This window comes from Lepisma saccharinum, chromosome 8 (assembly GCF_977018435.1).
Source record: "Lepisma saccharinum chromosome 8, izLepSacc3.1, whole genome shotgun sequence".
Taxonomy (NCBI): domain Eukaryota; kingdom Metazoa; phylum Arthropoda; class Insecta; order Zygentoma; family Lepismatidae; genus Lepisma; species Lepisma saccharinum.
Window position 1 is genome coordinate 35,075,020 of NC_139236.1, and position 20,797 is coordinate 35,095,816.

The 20,797-nt window shown below is 35.4% G+C and overlaps 1 protein-coding gene across 3 annotated transcripts in view; it reads left to right on the plus strand.

The window, feature by feature from the left end:
- Window positions 1–20,797, plus strand: part of Prps (phosphoribosyl pyrophosphate synthetase) — a 96,318-nt gene that overhangs the window by 61,725 nt on the left and 13,796 nt on the right. For all 3 annotated transcript variants that reach the window (XM_083126472.1, XM_083126473.1, XM_083126474.1), the window contains 2 exons: window positions 17,719–17,942; window positions 19,899–20,072. In XM_083126472.1, the coding sequence (XP_082982598.1) occupies window positions 17,719–17,942; window positions 19,899–20,072 (398 nt within the window). The remainder of the gene's footprint in view (window positions 1–17,718; window positions 17,943–19,898; window positions 20,073–20,797) is intronic.

Consider the following 20,797-nt stretch of genomic DNA (forward strand, 5'->3'; position numbering starts at 1 on the left):
AATCTTTCTTGCGATTGGGTTGCTCTAATATAATTATTAATTCTTCTTAATGCTGAAAAAGATCGTTACACTGATGCAGTTGAAGCTAGTATTGACAAAATGAGTGTAGCCCACTTGTAAGTTTCACTAATAATGTTTTGAATATTGTTCGTGTTCATATATGGTACTAGTTCATTTACAGGTTTATTTTCAAACTCTGGAGAAGACTAGAGAGCAATCAACTCATTCTTTAGCTTTACAAAGTCAAATAATAACAGTAATCCTGTATCACACCCTCTGTTTCATTTTCAGTCATTTTTTAAAAAAAATATTTTGGGAAAATACTGCACTGTGCCATGTGGATCTTTGAAAGAGGCCTAGAAATAAAAATAAACAAACTTTAAACTAAATGTGCATTGCACTGTACCTCCAAGGAAAAAAATCAATCGCTGCCACCTCTTTGTTCAAGAAAACAACAAGCATACTCTTCTCTGTAGCTGTCACCTCACCGCATGCAGTGAACGTGATATTCACGCATTGTGAGGGGGAAGAAGCAAGTGAGCAGGCCTTGCCCACTTTAAAATTTTCCTTTGCTGATGTGGTCCATCCAACAGCTTGCTCTGCGACGACATTAATGAGCATTTCTACATTCTAATTTCTTCATATAGGAGAAGTATTTATTTTACAAGAGAGTGCTCAACTAAGCTTATATTACATTTCTTGGATCTGAAGTGAAAGAAAGTAATAATTCTTTTCCCACGATTGACGCACGTGCCGCATGCATCGCATGCACCCAGTATACGCCTCTGTCTAAAGTGATGCTTTCGAAGAGAGAGCAGCATGCATGTATTAAGATTGAGGTAGCACGTGGGAGAAACACAATGGAATGTCATGTCAGTCTTCGAGAAGCATGTGGCATTGAAGCCTTGCCATATCGGATGGTGGCCCATTGGGTATCAGTCTTCTGATAAGGACATCATAGTGTGGAGGATGCTTCTCGAGACGAGGATGATCTACAATGTTGGCAAGACACATTTGCTGCATTATACAGACTAAGGGTATGAAAGAAGAATGTTTTTCGTAATGGGCAAGCAATGGGTCAGTTTTCATTTCGGCTAATTACAACATTTTCAAATGTAAGGGTAAATTTTGATCCAAATTACCAAAAATTGTGCATTCCTTAAATTTTTTAAGGTTATTGAGAATTTGGAGGGAGGTGTTTGTTAGGTGTGTGTGGACAAATCACTGGTATAGGAGGGACTTGAATTGTAAAGGGGGCTCTTGCTCACCCCCACTAACCCTGGCCCTACAATGTGTATTTTGTCATGGTTAGGACCCCCAACCAATCCCCCTTTTGTACATCACTGCACGAGTGTGATTTTGGGAATGTTCATGTCTTTGCACTGCATTATGGAAATTACTGAAGTCATTCTGGCCTGTAAAGTTTCATGTTCCAACAAAATGATTTATAAATAACATTGCTACTGCATAACCACATAATACATAACTTTGTTGCCTTGTAATGATTGAGTGGTTCGGATCCCACTTTAAACTGTAGATCAAGTCTCAATTAGCCTTTCTGTGCATAAAGTGAACATAAAGTGAACTTAAACAAATTCAAACATAATATTGTTTTTTTACTGAAACACTTTAACTACTTAATGAAAACTTTCCCATTTTTCTTGTTTTGGTTACGCATAGTTCAATCAGGACACTGTCTCTCACAATTCACCACCTCCAACTTTTCGGTAGAAGTTCTTGAACTGAATGGTTTTCAAAGAATATCCCTAATCGAGTCCTTACCTTCACCACTCCAAATCGATGGCTCGGCTCGTCTCGTCTTGTTTGTCAACCCTGATGGTTATGTTCAATGTGCACCATACTTTAACACAAGACAGTAAAAACACACAGCACACAAAAGAGCAGAATAACACAGGAGAATGGCCACAGCACCCATACTTCGAAATGAGCCCTCTTCCTCACTCTATTGACAGTGTACTCTCTATATTTCAGTTACTGACCACATGACAGATATGTCCAAGTATTGACTGGAGATTTTATTTCTTATTAATACCATATGACCGGTACTCATTGACTAACTTCATAAGCTAATTTTTTCATTACTGTTAAATTTCACATGTGAATAATTGTACCGAGTTAGATAGTGCTACGGATGCATAGAAAGTTCTGGAAGTTAGCAAGGTCTTTTCAACATCCTTGCCAAAGATGAAGCAGGCCAGGGATCGCTTGTGGTCGACCTTTTTCTTCGTGAAGGAGGAAGGACAGTGACCATGCAAGAACTGCATAAGTCACTTGAAAAGGGGGAGAAAGGCAAGCAGTCCTCTTCCTTCTAATGCGGATCAGTTCTGCCATTAAGCATGCATATGTAAATATGTTAAAGTAGATAAATTACATTCCAAGGTGTATAAAGTCATTGAAAAACATGAACTTTAGATATCAAAATTGTTTAAAAAAAAAACAACGCAAGCAGTGCTTGCTTCACCTTCCTTTTTGATACCTTTGGCATCATAGTGCATTGCATTGCATTGGCCACTTCACCATGGTGGCTGGCACTTTGATTTGACTTACAGTACAGAAACAATTACCTTTTATTGTAGAGGTAAATATACAAAACAAAAAAATTCATGTGTGATTGATGAAACAAGATAAAATGATCTCGGACAATATTATTTGATTGTTTCAGTACTTGGAGTGCACTGTACAAAGATAAGATCATTCTTATCACTTCCTGAGATGATGTAACAAAACCTTTGAGAGAAATAAGAAAGCAGATCTCTAATTTGAGACATTGTTTGCACATGCACATTTTCCTCCTAGAACAAAAGTAGCAAATCATATGTATGGTGTTCATGAAAAAGTGGGGATTTTGATTCCAAAAAATGTGATAATTCAAAAAAGTTGGTGTGAGATAGGAAACATATCTGGGAATCAATATTTGAACTTGGATGCGTTATATTGTCAGGCAAAATTTATTTTAAAGATAGTAATATTTTTGGTTGTGTAACAGGCAAGGTAACTTTTTTTTTTTTAATCAGTATTACTGATTGTGCCTTGTAAATATGATTGATAGAAATCAGGAAAGAGTAGCATCGATTCGAGTAGCCTGTATGTGTATACTTAAAGATCTAGTAATGACTCCAGTTGGTGTGTGGGTTAGGGCTACACGAAACAGCTAATGAATGAAGTTCATCGAGGGTGTAATTAAGTTCATCCTCGACTTCATTGAGCTTCTCCATTGAGCACTCATTGCCTGGCAAATAGAAATTGACATGCCAATTTGGAGGGTGGGGGGTTAATGCCAATACAAAGAAAGTTTGAAACTGGGTAGCCAAGCCTCCACCATTTAAATCACCTAGCTTACCATGGTTGATAGAGCACTTTCAGTAATGAAAGAAAGTAGATGGTTTTAACTGTTTACTAAGATTGAACAGAGAATAATAAGAGGAGAAAGGTAGGTGGCTGAGGGATGTACCCTCTGCTTCCTGGTGGCAGCACTGGCTGCTACTCTCAACGATGCACTGTTATAGTTGTTACTAAAAAGGGGACTGCTTCAGGGCCCTTCGCTTATATAGTAGCCAGTTCCGCTGTACTGTGTAACCTCAGTTTCCTGTGGAATTCTCCTATGCAGGTCTGAGCATTCCAGGAGATGGAGGAAACCGGATGTGAAGCTCACCAGGAAGCACATGTTCTGCACCTGCATCCCTAGCCATCTACAATACAAACTGTTCTAATGAAAGCCTTTTGTGGCCGAATGTAGACCAATCGGAGCACATACTATTGAAATCAATTATCGAAAAGAAGCATGGAAGTACAGAATGCTATTTGTTTATATTCTGTGGTGAAGAGAAAGTGAAGCGGAAAGTGAAACACATGTTTGTGACTTGCGAGAAATAAAAGGAGCGGTCGAACATTCTCGTCTTTATTTATTTAATCTCAAATTATACAACAAAGAAAGATATATACTACAGCAGTGCGTAATGTGATGATAAAATATATTTGACAACCAATTGCAAAACGTAATATTTTGTATTGATCATAAATTGGTTTAGATAAACAATGAAAAACTACTATCTGTATATCTGTGAAAATTAGATTTTTATAAAATTATTTTGTCGTGTTCACATTGCTTTTCTGGCATCTGATTACATTTAGACTATTAATACTGAGAAAATAAGTCAACATCATACTTCTTTAGTGTTTCTAATATGCCCTACATCTTTTGGAAATAAAATTAAATCTTTGTTTACAGCTAATCTCTAGTCTATTTTTTTTTCATGTGCAATTTTACCATTTCCAATAGGAATGCTGTTCTACGACTTTCAATTGTCGATTTTAAGCATTTAATTCAATGGCTTGTTCGTGATTCATTTGATCGTGTACAAACAGCTTTACATATACAAGGTCTGACAATAAAGTAATGAGACTGGCAACACTGCACCCCATCTGACAATGCTGCAAGCTCGCCCGTCAAGGGAAGGCTAGATCAACATTTTATTGACCTTTGGTACAAGTTTTAAGTCACTAGTACAAATACATTATTGTTAGTACAGTTTCTCAAGTTGTTGTTCATCGTGTGTCACGGAAATGAAAGAGCACAATTTCGTTCTGTGTGAAGCTCGGGGAAAAATGCCACGCAAAAGTTTGAAAAACTGAAACAGTCCTGTGGGGAGCATGTTTTGTTGAGTTTACAAGTGTTCAAGAGGCTCAATGCATTTTCAGATGGCCGTTTAATCTGTTAAAGATAAACCCTACGCTGGAAGACGTGTTAAAGATAAACCCTATGCTTGAAGACGTTCAATTTAAAAAACTGGCGACAATGTGCAAAGAGTGCGAGCTCTTGTGTTGTCCAACCATTGGTGAGTTGGATTTAAACTATACCACAGTCCATCAGATTTTAACACAGGAATTGGGCATTGCCAACACTTGGATGCTTCACCATGACAATGCCCCTTGTCACACTTTGATATCTGTGAATGAATTTTTTGCTATAAAGTGATTTCTGTGGACCCTCATCCCCCCTCCTATTCCCTGTGGCTTTTCCTGTTCCCAAATTGAGGATCCACCTCAAACCATGCCATTTTGGCATAGTTGTAACTGATCAATTAAAGTGATTCCAGTTATCGACTTCCAGCGCCGTCATGAAGAGTGTGAGCAATGTCTCCAGCTGTGTGTGGCCTCCCAAAGGAACTATTTTGAAGGAGATTGTTGATTTGTAGTTTTGAACATACATACAAAGGTATGTTGAAACAGTCTTATTACTTCATGGACTGAACTCTAATTTCTATCACTTTGAAAACTTTATAGTGTGTGAAGGAAGTTGATTATTGACAATCTTCAGTTTGTGGAAATATCTGCTGTTGATTTACAATATCATAATATAATCAAAACTTTCATATTGCACTTTTTCAATTTATACCAGTTACTCATTTATTTGAGGCTGAGTGAACCCCAGGACCACTTTAATGCAGGGACAATGCCAGAAAAAATCAGACTTTGATAACTCACTGAATGCATCCTCCACATGGCAGTTAGACATCCTACTGACTAAAAAATTGCGGCTCAAAGATATACATAGGATGGGTGGGGCATAAGTCCTGGCAACAACATTTTTCTCAAAAATAAATGGTGGTATGACAATATGATAAAATGTCCTGATGAATGTGTGCCATATGTGTAATATGTCAACATGTCACTAGATGGCAATGTGATGAACGGTTATGGTACAGAGGGCAGTGGTAATTTATTGTTGAGTCAGCATCTTTGGGGAAGTCGTGTTTTGGCATGGACAGTGTTTATGTGTCAAAATAGCCATTCTTCGGGGGAGAATGGCAGATGGAGCTGATGGACACTTGGGAATAGTGTCCCAATCCTCATAAATAAGTTTCCAATATATTGTGGGGAAATTAGGAAAATAGTAGCGATGCTAAATAGGAGCAAAGTGGCCCATTTCTTATGTTGTTCTTCATGAGTGCTGTCCATTTTTCAAGAGGGAAGTTTTTTTCTTTTTATCCTCCTCTTGTCTGGAAGGAACACCATTCCTCAAAACACTTTGTTACAAATGTATTGTTATCTCCATTCCATGGGAAGAACAATTATTCTGGGATTTTCAATAAGTAAAGACTTTGATTTGGTGCTTCCATGTGATAGCACTTCCCTAAAATCTAACCCTGTATTCTGTTTTTGCATCAAAGATTCCTAACTGCTGCGACTTTTTTCTTGGTCTGTTCAAAATAATGGCGCAATTCAATGCCTTCTGTTCTTTGATATCACTGGAATGGTACAGCATACTCATTCATATCAATATTTCACCAATGTGTGCTGCTATCACATGCAGAAATTGTTGGAAATGTTAAAATTACCTTGCCAACTTCATACCAGTAAAATAGTCTTGAAGTTTCATATTGTGCTTATTTTGGAATGACATGTTGTACAAACAAAAGTAAAAGAGAGCAAGTATTCGTTGGTATGTGTGTGTATGAACATACACATTCTGTAAATTTGTGTTATTTACTTATTGATTATCTTTTGAATGCCTATTGAAACAAAATTTGACATTCTTGTACAATTCTAATTTATTTGTGTATAATTAATAATTATTTTCTTTTTACATCAGACTATATTTGATAATAAAATTTTCTGGCAAAAACTATGTTTTCAGTATCCAGAAATTACGGAGTGGAAACATCTGGGGTGATAGATATTAATACTATTATTACTATTGATCAATGAGCCTATGCCTCTACATTGTGGTATCATATAAAATATAGATGCCGGTAGTTGATAAACCAGAAGTTTAAGATAAAATGATGAGATACTAGTACCACACTATAAAGCTAAGACACCTTGTTGGTTTGTAAATTATTATAATGTGAATCCTTTCTTTCAGTAGCCCATGTCAATGATTTATCCATGTTCTGAATTTAAGCATGGATTACTATTATCATCACACTTCTGTCTGTTGAAGAGCACTGTGTACTGTATTGAATGTGTTTATGATTTATTTTTAAATTTTGTTGTTGATTGTTTATTTGAAGATGACATAAGATACAAAAATATGGGCTTAATAATGGTGTTACCAGCCTTTCTGAAATAATTCTGTTCTTGGGTGATTTCATGGGGCTGCACTAGTAATCACTCTTCATCAGTAATCCACTTCTTCACACATTTTCAGGACTTCACACTTGATCCTGTTACAGTGAGTACGCCAGATGAGTGAGCTATTTAAATTTATTACATAATAAGCAACAGAAAAGTACAGTTAATATTGAAATTTACCTGCCAGAAATACCCCAGACTTTACCATTCGCAGTGAGATCTTTTTTTTTTCTTTTACCTTCTGTATTAAAGGCATGTGTTTAAGGATTTTAAGTTTATTTATCATTCCTTTTTGCACAGTAATGTTTTCTTATGCATAGTGTGCACATTTGTAACAGAATTTTTATTTATCATATTTAGTGTCTTGTTTGCATTTGTGGTTGAATGTAGAATGTTTAAAATGCTAGGTTTTTCCTCATTGTCAGTTGATTTTGTTTTGTGCATTTTTTTTGTATGGTGCTGAAACTTCAACTTTTATTACATGTCTATCCCACATAATTTATTACGTAATTACTCAGTTTTATCTGTAAACAAATATCAAGAACATATTTTTCAAAATTTCTCTTCCACTTCTAAAAATCTTCCTTTTGTTTCATTGACGAGATTCAAATAAAAAATCCTGTTTTCTCAAATATGAAGTGAAGATCCATATCCTCAATAACTTACAAGGTGATCTGCAAGTTGAAATTCCATTTAACTATTTTTTCCAAACTAGAACAACATAATTAGAATTCTAAAGATACAACCTTGACATCGGATCTGGCAATCACACCCTCGCACAAAATCCCTTGAAACATGTGCTGTGTACTAAAAGGAATATCACTTCAATCATTAGTGGACAGGTTTCCTCATGAAGTGAAAAAAGAAAGGTTTTTCATGCATTAAACACTTGTGTGTGCACTCCACAAAGGATCTTAAACCAATCACTTTGAAACCAATCATTTACTATCAAGCATGAATTAATACTAATTGCATGTATGAATGTACTTGTGTGTAAATGTGTGTATTGCATGTATGTAACAGACAATAAAAAGAAAGTTTTCATTAATTTAACAAATGTCTAATACAAGGAGAGAATTAAATGGGTCAACCAAACCTCTCCCACTAATTTGGTAAACATTTTACATTAATACACAATACATATATAGAGACACAAATGTTCTCCTTAAAGAAACACTATAACGTTTGAAAGAGTTGTGAAATTTACAAATTGACATTTGCTCATTGTAAAGAATATTATTAATGGGCATTAAGCAAATATTTACATAGATGATGTTTAGAAATACATTATTCTTTAGCTAGAACTGCATAACAATAATAATGACTAAAGTTGCTCAAGTGTACTTCTTGGATGACAATGTTGAACATCTTCCATTCTGTTGGTACTTGTTTTATATTGTGCGTGCTTGGGAAGAGTGATACTGTAGAAAATTCCCTTACAATGGAACTTTAATGTTAGGAATTTACAACCATTTTAAGAAAGATTCCTCCAATTTTCTTCAGAATTTTGTAAATTTGTGTGAGCATTATCAGTGTGATATACAGTAAAATTATTAATTATCAATATTCCTCTTTTATCATAAATTGTTACTTTCTAATCACTATGTAATACATTATAAATGGTAAGATAAGGTTCCCTACCATGAAGGCATAGTTAGGGAATGTGGGGCCGGGCCCCATACATTCTGATCTAGGCCATTTTGGAGGTGGTGATCAGCACCATGTTCTGGCCACCTTTACCCCCAGGTACCCATTGATTTGAGGCTGGGTGAGCCCCAGAGTTGCTTTGTGGGAACATGGCTGGAAAAATTCTGACCTTAGATTACCCACCCTGGGAATTGAACCTGGATCTCCCATGTGGCAGTCGGGTACCCTACAGACTAGACCAACGCAGCTCTAATACACTATATAAATATATTTAAAATGTGTGTTCTCATGATGAATTTAGTTTATACAAGTTGTATGGTTAGTGAATTAAAAGTTATCAGTAACGCACAAGGATTTATCAAATAACAGTTTATGTTAATACACTCTAAACCATTTTTATCAATCTCTGTATGTTTGTATGCATGTGCTGTGTGCGTGTGTGTAATGCTACATGTTTGATTCATGGTGGTAGTTGTGTGCTTCTCCCTTCCATCCTATATAATGAGCCGAGGAAACTCATTATTATGAAGTAGTGGAGAATATATGAAGAAATCAATATGTACTGTTGCTTGTTAGGTGGTAATGTTTCTCCGTGCTTAAAGCTGCACTGGGCATTTGGAATGCGGTAGCAAAGTCTCTCTTGAAAATTTCTATCCTTCCGAAAAACTACCATGATATTCCAAATTCTGAAAAAAATGTTTAAAATTAATTCTATAACATTCAAGTGAATTTTCACCTAGTTTGTTTTTACTCTTGTCCAACATGTCGTGGCCCTAATGGTTCGGCATGCACTCGCACAAGCCCCCCCCCCCCCCACCCGTGACTGTGACTGAGATATGAACCTGGCCAAATGAACAAAACTAAATACATTTATAGGCCCAATGTCATTGTGTGTTTGAGAATGGCAGTCAAAAGGGAAGATCGAACTTACCCTGTCTGTGCATATAGAATCTTGTTCCTATATTCGACACACCTCTAACTATATTCGACACACCTCTAACTCCTCTTTCAATTCTCTCCAGCTTTGACCTGATCCCTTTCGGATCTACCGTACCTTTCTGTTCCGTCTTAACCCTTCCGAATTCCGCATTCACAACATACCTTGCCCTGGCAGTGACCAGACATTTACCTGAGGAATTTGCCTCATCGCTTTCATGTTGCGGATTCATACCTGCGCCGACAAGACATTCATGCTAGATATTTTGTAGAAAATATGGTTCCTGTACCTCGAAATTATCACAGATATCCAGACAACAGCAAAAGCAAGATTCAAATGAATGCTCTAGAAGGAATTCTAAACATTTTTAATTTTTTATAATTTAGAATGTCAAAACCTTTTTCCAAAGAAAAGGAATTTTTGAAAATCACGTTGCTTCCGCAGGCCAAAGGTCCAACATGCCTTTAAGATAACACATATGCGTGCCTTTTACTATTTCATATTTCATTTAGATTATTTTCCTCCATGCAAAACTATAGCTAACCTACTGACTAGAGGGATGTTGTAACTAACACTTGTCATGAAATAACAAAACTTAGTTCAATCTCGCAGTATTAGGTATGTGGATTGTGCATTAGTTGCAGTTACCACCAGATGCAGTATGTTGTATTTAACCTTTTTTTTTTTTTTTTGTTTTTACTCTCAGGATAATAATAACAAAAGTTCATAAACCTGTCATTTAAATCATTTCTGTTGGTTTTATTTCACATGTTCATCAGTATAATACATATGTCGATATAATTCTACTTAGGTAAGCTATTTTCATAATTTCACTTTTTAATAAAGAAATTGCAACATATTTAAAAGTAATATTGAGTTTAAAATAAAAACAATGTTGTAAGGAATGTACAAAAAACCTTTGGTTTTGGAATTTTAGAAAGAAAAACAAATCCTAAGGATGTCATTTTTTTTTTTATTCTCATATTTTTTCCTTTCAAATACCTCAACAGATGGCATTTGCAACATTCAGTAAGAAAATTAAAGACACAACAAATGTAAGGAAGAAATTATTTTTTTCCTATTCCCAAGACTGTAAAATCGGACAAATTGTACATTTCAAAATCTGTTGCAGTAATACATGGCATCAAAATAAGCAGTATTATACAATTAAGTATTCATGTATTAGTTGGCACGTATATTTGTCAGTAAGTTCACAAGTATCTTGTTTGTACATTTCAGTAGTTAATACTGTGAGCAATAAATAATTTTGCAAAGGAAAAAAGTAATAGCTAATGATATGGACTGCTGCTGTGATTATTAATTTTCCACCTATACATACATGTTCGAATTATTCTCTTTTTAATAATATGTATCATGTACATTTTGATTTTGCATTGACAGTAAATTCAGGCAAAAGGCTTTAGTAATTAGGAATAATTTAAAGTTATTAAAAATTGTGGTTTGTCCACGATTTGAACCTCGAACCATATAGTTTAGTGCTAATGTTCATATGTATTTGTTATTACATATGTCACATGTTTTTTCATATTTATTTTTGGATTTTAAAAAACTAATTTTTGATGCATTCATTGTGTGTTCATTTCTTGCTTCAATTTTTTTGGCTTAAGAAAAAAACTAGAATTAAAATTTACTGAACATCCTTATAAGGTTTCCTTCAACCTTAATTGCTAAGTCTTTTTCATATTTTACAAGAACCACTTGTAGTAGTAACTTGAGTAGAAACAATCTCTTTATGTATGATATTCTGTTGTTAGGATTTTTGGCATTGACCACAGGAAATTACAAACACTTAGATGCTGACCAAGGCAGTATCAGCAAGGATTACCTATTACAGGATTACTAAGCTTCTCTATTCTCTTGTGCGAACACTTTTCTAAGGACTTATAAACCACAGACTATACATACCCAGTACAAGTAGAACCATCTGGCGGGGGAAGACATCGTACTCGAACAGTGAAGAACTATTGATTAATACGCATATCAATGCTTGAGCTCGAACTTGGAAAGCAAATTGACTTTTTTCATTGGAATGTAATAAATAAAAAAAAGGAATAATTAAAATTGTTGATTCTTGTCTTGGATCGTCCAAAGACCTAGAAAATATTCTAGTTTCTTATACATTTAATAAATATATATGATATTGGGTTATTTTCTGATTTTCGTAAATTCAAGACAAGAAACAAGATTACATTAAAAATCTTACTTAATACTTGAATATTGTAATGGATTTCCTTATTTTTTATTTACGTTGAAGTTTAATTATTGCAATCCGGTGATATGCAACGAGATTAACAAAATAGCACCGGAATATCTTGCCCTTGCACTAAAATAACAAACTACCTGTAAGGCAGTACATTTACCACAAAAGACATATTTGGAGTTACAATGAAAATTCATCTTATACAAATACAGAGCAAGAACGTAGCCACATAATATTAAACTGTAATAATTTGTTTAGTTGACTACACACCTTTTTTTTTTCATTTGATTCGTCGAAGTTTACCTTGTACATTGTGAAAATCATTTACTATTGAAAAATGTAAATATGTATAGGTTTTCCTTAAAAAAAAAAATAAGTATTCACGTATGCAGGCAAAACTCATTTGTAGGATACAAGGGAGATTTATTTTCCAACTAAACTTAAATTTCATTCTACATCAATTTAAATTAAACACAAAATGTAGAGGTTTCTACCTTTGCTTAGAGCGATCAAATTCATTAAATGTTCGATCTTGCACAAACACATTTCTTCATTTTTACAGAAGAAACTACTTACGAAATTACTTTCTATATCATTGCGGGACATTGTGGAAGTGTGTAACTGTTTCTTTTTTCTGTTTAGGGTATGTAGCCACACTGACCATTCACGATAGCCCCACAAACCATTCACATAGTGTTAGGTTAGTTTCGGTTAGGTTAGGCAAACATAGTAAAAAAAAAAATTGTTTCTTTATTTAAGTATACATCTTTCAGTGATTGTAACATTCAATATAGCCACAATGACTTGTTTATTGATGTATAGAAAGTATTTTCCGTAAGTAGTTTCTTCTGTAAAAATGAAGAAATGTGTTTGTTCTAGATCAAACATTTACCGTAAATTCAACCGGTCTGCTTTCAGACATCTTAGAGGATGATATTTAATCAGTATAGAAGGTATAAAGGCAAGCTAGCGTAATCTTACACGATACTTGGTGATTAAGATGCATGTAAAAGTTTTGTAACGAGATGTCTACATTACCAATTTCTAGTATATTCTATACTATGCTTGATATAAGATATAATACAACTTTCACAGCACAGGGCTTAATCACAAAATGAATCACCACTAATTTCCTAAACATGCCAAGAATAGCATAAGGGGAATCATAGAAACTTTAAAATTCTCCAAAATTAACCTAATTTTTGCTTCAGAAAATAAAATACGTATACTCTAAATCGAAACCTACTTGTAACAAAAACACATTGCTTGGTCCTTAGTGCATTACCACTGGTTAGTCAATAACCAACTTCGAGAGTAGTGAAATGCGTCACAATGATGAACGTCTAGAATCTTTACAACAGCTTTATTTAAATGTTCCATGTGCTTGAATATACACGACGTAATGCAGTACTACACAAAATGCAATACAAATATACTTTATTATGTAAATCTCTTGAATTTATACAATCATATTATGGGTTTATTGCTAACCTTGTCCGGATATATCCTACTAATTGTCCCATCATTTTGGAGCTGTTAGTTTTCGTCCAAGCGGTTAGATGGCGCCAGCCACTTCAGTCTCCAACGGAAATGTCGTATAGAAACTTCCGTATCCTCTTAGTGATTTCCACGTTCACCATGGCTTATGGGACTAGGTTATCCTCATATATATTATCCTTGGTATCAGTATAAGGTCAGCATCTTAGTGTTTTTAATATGGAAACAAGGCTTAATTATATTACAATAGGAAATTACAGCTCGTGGATATTAGAACTTCCAACAAATTTTGCCCAACATGATAAGAAGTTAATTTAACAATGCATGGTAGTGTATTATTTGGTTCTAATCCTATGATTTGGTTAAAAATTGGAAGATAATACCGAGTGATTTGTGTAATGATAGCATAATATTTTATATTTATTTGTGCATGGTTTGTGAGGAAATAATCAATTCTTTGTGTTTTGTCATTGGTTTGCAATATGCTTTCTTGTGTTCAGTTATACATATTTGAAAGGCTCGAGGAGGAGGTTAAGAAACATGGTGATATTTTGGTAGTTATTGCGTTACAAAGTAAAAAAGAGCCATCCTGCAATTTTTGCATGTAATTGCCATGTCGTTCAATTTGCATTGTACTCATAGAAAGCTTCTGAAATTGGTAAACACAATACAAAAACAATTTATCTACAGTTCAGCTTCTAATGACCTTTCTGCTTAATAAACACAATAATTACCAAAATGTCACCATGTTCTACTCCCGGGCCCGTCATTTCTTTTACTGAGTGAATCTTTTTTTTTCAATTAACATGAATGTAAAACTACAGTGTGGCCAGAAAGTCCCTTTACACCCAAACTAAATGCGTGTAACAATATAAGATGGTAAGATATTTAAGATTTTTACCTCCCATTGTGATCATTGATATGGCAACAGTGCTCCTCACGTGAATTGCCACGTGCCTGCTGCGTAACGGCCCGCGGAGGGAGAATAAAGTCTGTGTTGACTAGTTCATTGTCGCGCCTTTCAGTGTTTGGTGAACAACAATGGCAGATACCAGTGACTTCCCTTTGGAGGAGGGCTTAGTGACAAGTGTGTGGGTCCATGAATGGAAGCACAACAACGAAAATATGCCGCAGGTGATGGATAGGTTTCGTGAACGGTTCGGTAAGGAGCCACCAAGTTGTCAGACTTTTCACATGGGAGAAGAAAGCTTTTTGCCTGGGAAGTGTTTTGGATGCCCCTCGTTCTGGTCGTCCATCAACCCGAAAGGAAACTTGTGCAGACGTTAGTGTGTCAGTGGTATAAATGGAGGTGTAAAGGGACTTTCTGGCCACCCTGTATTGTTTTCCATGTATAATTATGCCAGTTGTGTTTGATTCTTCTTTTGGCATTTTGATGATATATTCTGCTGCATTTTTAAGTACAAGGTGTCTGACAAGTCACTACATGATTTTGCAAGATTTCCGTTATTACCTTATTTCAGGTGAAGTGCATGGACAATTTGCAATATTGGGAAAATCTGCTGCTGGAATGAGATTAAGGGTTCTGTGCTTGTAAAGAAGTTGATTTAAATTAATTGAGGATAATTTGTTTTTAAGTTGCGTACAACTTTGGGAAAAGACTGGAGGGTAGTTGTGTCATGATTTGATATGTAATTAACCCTAACTTAAGCCCCTATCACACGGAACTGGATTTCTAGTTGGAATGCTCTAGTTGACGCTGGACTGGCTACCCATTTGCTAGTTTTCGCCTCACACGGTACTTGTTATACCGTACTTGTCGATAGTCTTTCGTTCCCATAATGGCGGCTGCGCGAGATGTAAACAACGTATCACTTCACACTTTTAAAATACGATAACTATCCAACCGAGATGAATATCACATCGCATTAAATGGTTTTAGGTAGAGAAGAACGGCGCTGATAAAATACATACTTTACAACGTTTACTATACATGTATGGAAGAACATTTTAGCTTTTTCAATTGTAAACATGCCTTTCGTGTTGTATGCACTCGGAAGCCACAGACAAAAAAAGGCTACTTTACAAACTCACAGAATATCTTCACATGGCCAAACTTTGCTCTGATTGGCTGTTCCACAGAATCTAGTCGAAGAAGTTAGTAGTAATTAGAACATGTCCTATTCCTCAAAACCAGTCAAGCAGTCAGCCAGGCGGCCATGATTACTACCCAGAAAGTCAGTTCATCGCCAACTAGGGCATTCCAACTAGAAATCTAGTTCCGTGTGATAGGGGCTTTACACATGAGAAACTTGCTTACTGAGGGGAGGTTCACAGGCCCACGTTTTTTTTAATCATTAAAATTCAAGAAACCATTTCGCTATTGAATAACTGCTTCCTCTGTTGATTATATATACGTGCAGTTATTTATTAATTATAATAATTACAAAAATTTCAATCATTAATATGAAATAATAACTAATTATTGTACCAGTGTTACACACTTATTTTACCATTCACAAATACATAATAATATTTCATTAATGCTTTTTTTGTTTATAAAGGTGCAGGTGTTTATTAATTATAATTACAAGAATTACCATCATTATCAACGAATTGCATACTGTCACTGGCATGTGTGTCTTGAATGACATGTATTCAAAGATGGTGCCTGATAGGCCAACCTAGTGCATTTTGCCTCCTTTTTGCATTACCTGGTTTTATGAACAAAAGTAATACAGAAGTATTGGGAACACCCGGAACAACGTAATTTATTTTCAATTTTTTATAAAAATTTTCGCAGTTGAAAAATCTAAGAAGTGATGGGCCTGAACCCCCCTTTTTTGGGGGGTAAGCTAGGGTTAATGATGCTTCAACAGCCTGGATGGGTTGTAAGAAGTAGCATGAAGGAGCTTCTAATGACATCTCATGATGCAGTTTTCAACAGCACGGGTGAATTTTAGTCGCATAACAAGATGATACATTAGCAGTGTTTGATATGGATGTATCAGAAGTTTAAAGTACAAAACTTGACTTGGCAGACATAGTGTACTTGCATAACCAAAATATTTTCATGTTGAAAATAAGGATACCTGTAACATTGTAGTAGTATTAAAGCATGGCTCACACCACATGAAAACATCGTAATCACCTTGGCACATCAGATGGTTATATTCTAGTAATAATAAGTGTAATCATTTTATGTGCAAAGGTGAGTATCTTTTTCAAGATTCAAGTAGTATGTCACAGTGTCAAACTAGCAAGTTACGTTAGTGTGACATGTAAATATTTTAATCACTTTGTTTATCTAAAATAGTCATAAAAATGAAGTTGTCTAGAGAATGCTAAAGAGTTAAAAAATGTTATACATGTTGATTTGCTTGTTAATTTTTTTCCCTGTGTACTGGCAGCATATGTTAGTTGACAAACCTGGACTCTTTAACAGCCTTGTCAAACTCTGTTGTTAACTAGCAAGTCAAAAGTCTAGGGTGCATCTTAAACATTGATGTTTATTGTTATTATTTTAAGTCATATTTCAAATAACAATATAGTGAAATTATTGTCACTATGCAAGATTATCAACAAATATAGCAATCTTTTCAAGTAAATAAAAATCCAGGTTTCTGCCAATAAGAAAATACAATGTTAGCAGGGTTAAACCTTTTGTACATGTATGCGCACTTGTACTGTTCAGATTGTATTGTATCAATATTGGTCACAAGGGCTGGTGAGAGCCACCTGCAGTCCAAGAGTTTGACATGCCTGTTCTACATATGATTCCAGTTACCTTAACATAGAATGAAAGACTGAGAATATGTTTCAGATCCTATTTGAGCTTTGCTTCTACACTATAACCTTCAAGCATGAAAACTGTAATTTGTGTGTCTCTTCATGCATCAGCTTTGTGTGATATCGAATTCTACCCTTTTTTATTTTATTTTTAGTTTCTTAATTTTACCATGTTGATACAAAATAAATAGTTAATAACTACTACTCTATTGTGCATGTATTTCAAGGAGCTTTTTGTTTTCGTTTTGCTTTTACTTATAAAAACCTAACTAGGGTGCATTTGCAACACACTTTGCACTGAGTTTTTCTGTTGTACGTCCTAGAAATAGAATATTTTGCAACACATAATTTACACTTTCCAGCATTTTCAGTCCCAGTTTAGGCCCAGTAGAAAAAAAATACTTTTTCAGTTTTAAATTTTTTTGTCAAAATTCTTTTGCAGGCGAGTGTTGACTGGCACTATTTAGATGGCCTCTTTTTTATGTGTACATAAATAACTGTGCTTAATGTTGCAAATGGACCTATATTCGTCAAGTGTAGTAACACAATATTGCATTGTTTTCTTTATTCGCAGAGCCGCGCTCCTATCTCTGCCAAACTGGTAGCCAACATGCTGTCTGTGGCAGGAACAGATCATATCATCACGATGGACCTGCATGCTTCACAGATTCAAGGATTTTTTGACATCCCTGTGGATAATTTGTATGCAGAGCCTGCCGTTCTAAAATGGATTAAAGAAAACATTCCAGAATGGAGAAATAGCATCATAGTTTCTCCTGATGCTGGAGGTGCTAAAAGGTAGGAAGCGAGTCTTAATTGCTTGTCCATTCAAGTGTTAGTAGTACACACACATAACATATTTTTTGGTAAATAAAAAAGCAAAATTTCGGTACAAAACAGTCAATTTCAGATTCAAAAGTGGTAATAAAATAAAATTGCAGTGTTACAGCAGTGAAATATCTGATCAAAAGTGATGTATAAAATTACATTTTGGTTGTAAAATTGATTTTAAAACTGCACTTTATGTAGTTACCAGAGTATTAAATTTATTCCTGTATAAAGGGGTCCATTTTTTCTTCTCAAAATATTTACAGCAGAAGTAATCAATTTTCCATGAATTGCATAACTCACAGGACAATTCAAACTTCAGAAAGTGTTGCATCAGTAAATAAATTCTAAATTTCATGTTCAAGAATCTATTTTGCATTTTGCAATTCATTTCATAACAAAACAGGAAAGGAAAATGCACCTCACACCTTTCAGAAACATTACAGCATGTTATTTCTAGTGTTTTTGTCGAAAATGAAATATGCACAGGTGTTTCTTCCTGAAATTTCCACGTTCCTACGAAACTTCCCTTCTGAGAAGATCCCCGCAGCAAATTCTATTTCAGGACGAGGTCCAGGCACTGTCAGTCATGTCTGCCCCAAACTTCAATTAATGAAGCATCACAATCTCTTTTGAATCAAACTTTGACCAACTAGACTAGAAATAACAGAACTCAAAACGCTTCTGGTAACTCTAATTGAACAGAAGAAGTGTTATCCCCAGTTTAAATTGCATATTTCGTGGCATTTTTCACATTAAAGTACGAGATTGGGTATTATTCTGAATTATTTGCAATTCCTTAACACCGAAAATTTGACTCCTTAACCTACCAAACTACATTTTAAACACTTTATTTTGCTTCTCAACTTTTCAGTGATATCGTTAAAACAAAAACTTTACATCCCTAGCAATAGGTAATTTAAGTAGGAAATCTCATCACAACAGGTTTTATTTGTAGTATGTGGTACGGTCAATAAATAACCAGATTAATGCCATGAAAAAGCGAAATAAAGTGACAGAGCAATGAAACATACGGGATATGTAGGGCAGACTGGGGTACGCCACATGTCTGCAAGAAGAGTTCCAGACTGAGTCGCTAGGTGGCAGCACTGGCAGGGAAGGGAGTTTGTGTATGTGCAATTTGCCTCAAACACGCCAGTCATTCAGTAAAGTTAGTGGTGGCGTTCACAGTGTCAGGTGCCTCAACAACGCAGGGGAGTATGCCATTACGGAAGAGTCCATTTCTGCCGTTGAGTGTTGGGGGATTAGGCTGAACCAGATTGCTACCGAACTCGGCATTAGCCATGGTACAGCATACATTATTGTTCATGAACACCTTCACTATGGTGTTGCCTTCTCCCGTCAAAAACTGTATCACGGATCGCTGAACCTCCTTTGTGGCACCTTACACTGTGAACGCTATGACTCTCCTCACTGAATGACTGACTGGCGCCTTGGAGGCAAATTGCACATACACAACCTCCCTTGCCTGGGCTACATATCCCGCACGTTTCATCGCTCTGTCACTTTATTTCACTTTCTCATGGCATTAATATGGTTATTTATTGACTCTACCAAATACAACCTCATGTCAGCATACAGAAGATATTAAGGGGTAACCCTTCCACTTAGTTCACCCAATTGTCAACTTCACTTCCACATAGTACACCCTGGACTGCATTTTGCCAACTAACAAGGCTCTGGCATCTGTCTTGTAATTATGTGTGCTGAGTGCCCCTTTCCAGCCTCAGCTTTTAACCTAAGTTAGAATATTTTAGTATTTTAGTTACATGATATTACAGTTAAGTTATTTCAGAACCCCATATGACGTGATGGGTGCAAAATAGCCTAAGTGCTGATGCATCCAAAATTTAAAATTCAATTAAAATATTAAAGTTAAGACTTCATACAGTGTACTTGTTTCAGGGTAACATCAATTGCAGATCGCCTGAATGTAGAATTTGCGTTGATCCATAAAGAGAGGAAGAAAGCAAACGAGGTAGCTTCTATGGTGTTAGTAGGAGATGTAAAGGACAGAGTAGCCATTCTTGTTGATGACATGGCTGATACCTGTGGCACAATTTGCCATGCAGCTGAAAAGTAAGTATTTTCTTCTCTTTTGTATTAATATCTCCATGTTTAGTTCTCGTGAATAAGAACACTTTGAAAATGCTAAAATCAGCTTTGTGACCTATGAAATGAAGTTCAATGAGGGGAGGGGAAAATGTATGAACGAAAGCCTGCCATTGGGAAGAAAAACAAAACTGATCTCATCTTTCTATAGCAAATAAATTGTCTTGGCTACAATATTTCCATACATGGCTGCACATTTTAAAAAACCCTGCCTGTAAACCTTCCATCCGTAGAAGCAGAAGAGGCTACCCTCCAAGTTGTCATGCCACTAACATGTTGTATGTTAAAATATGGAAAGTGAATACACTCGGTGAAATTGATTAGTTAAAGAACCTGAAAAATGATTATTACAATATACTTAATGCTTACTTGAGAGAATTTTTTATAGTTCATAAATGAATTTCCAGTAGAAATACAAGGTACAGTCATTAAATAACAGGAATTGTATTATAACTTTTTTACAAGGATACATACAGAAATGGTTTTCGCCTTAATTTTCGACATAGTCACCCTGCTTTTCAACACACATAGTCCACCTGTTCACAAGCTTGCGGATGCCCTCCTCAAATAAACTTTTTGGCATGGCATGTAACCATATTTGCACCGCCTCAATCATCTCGTTGTCATCTGCAAACTTCTGACACCGCAAATGTTTTTTCAAAGGTCCAAACAAGTGAAAATCCGATGGTGCC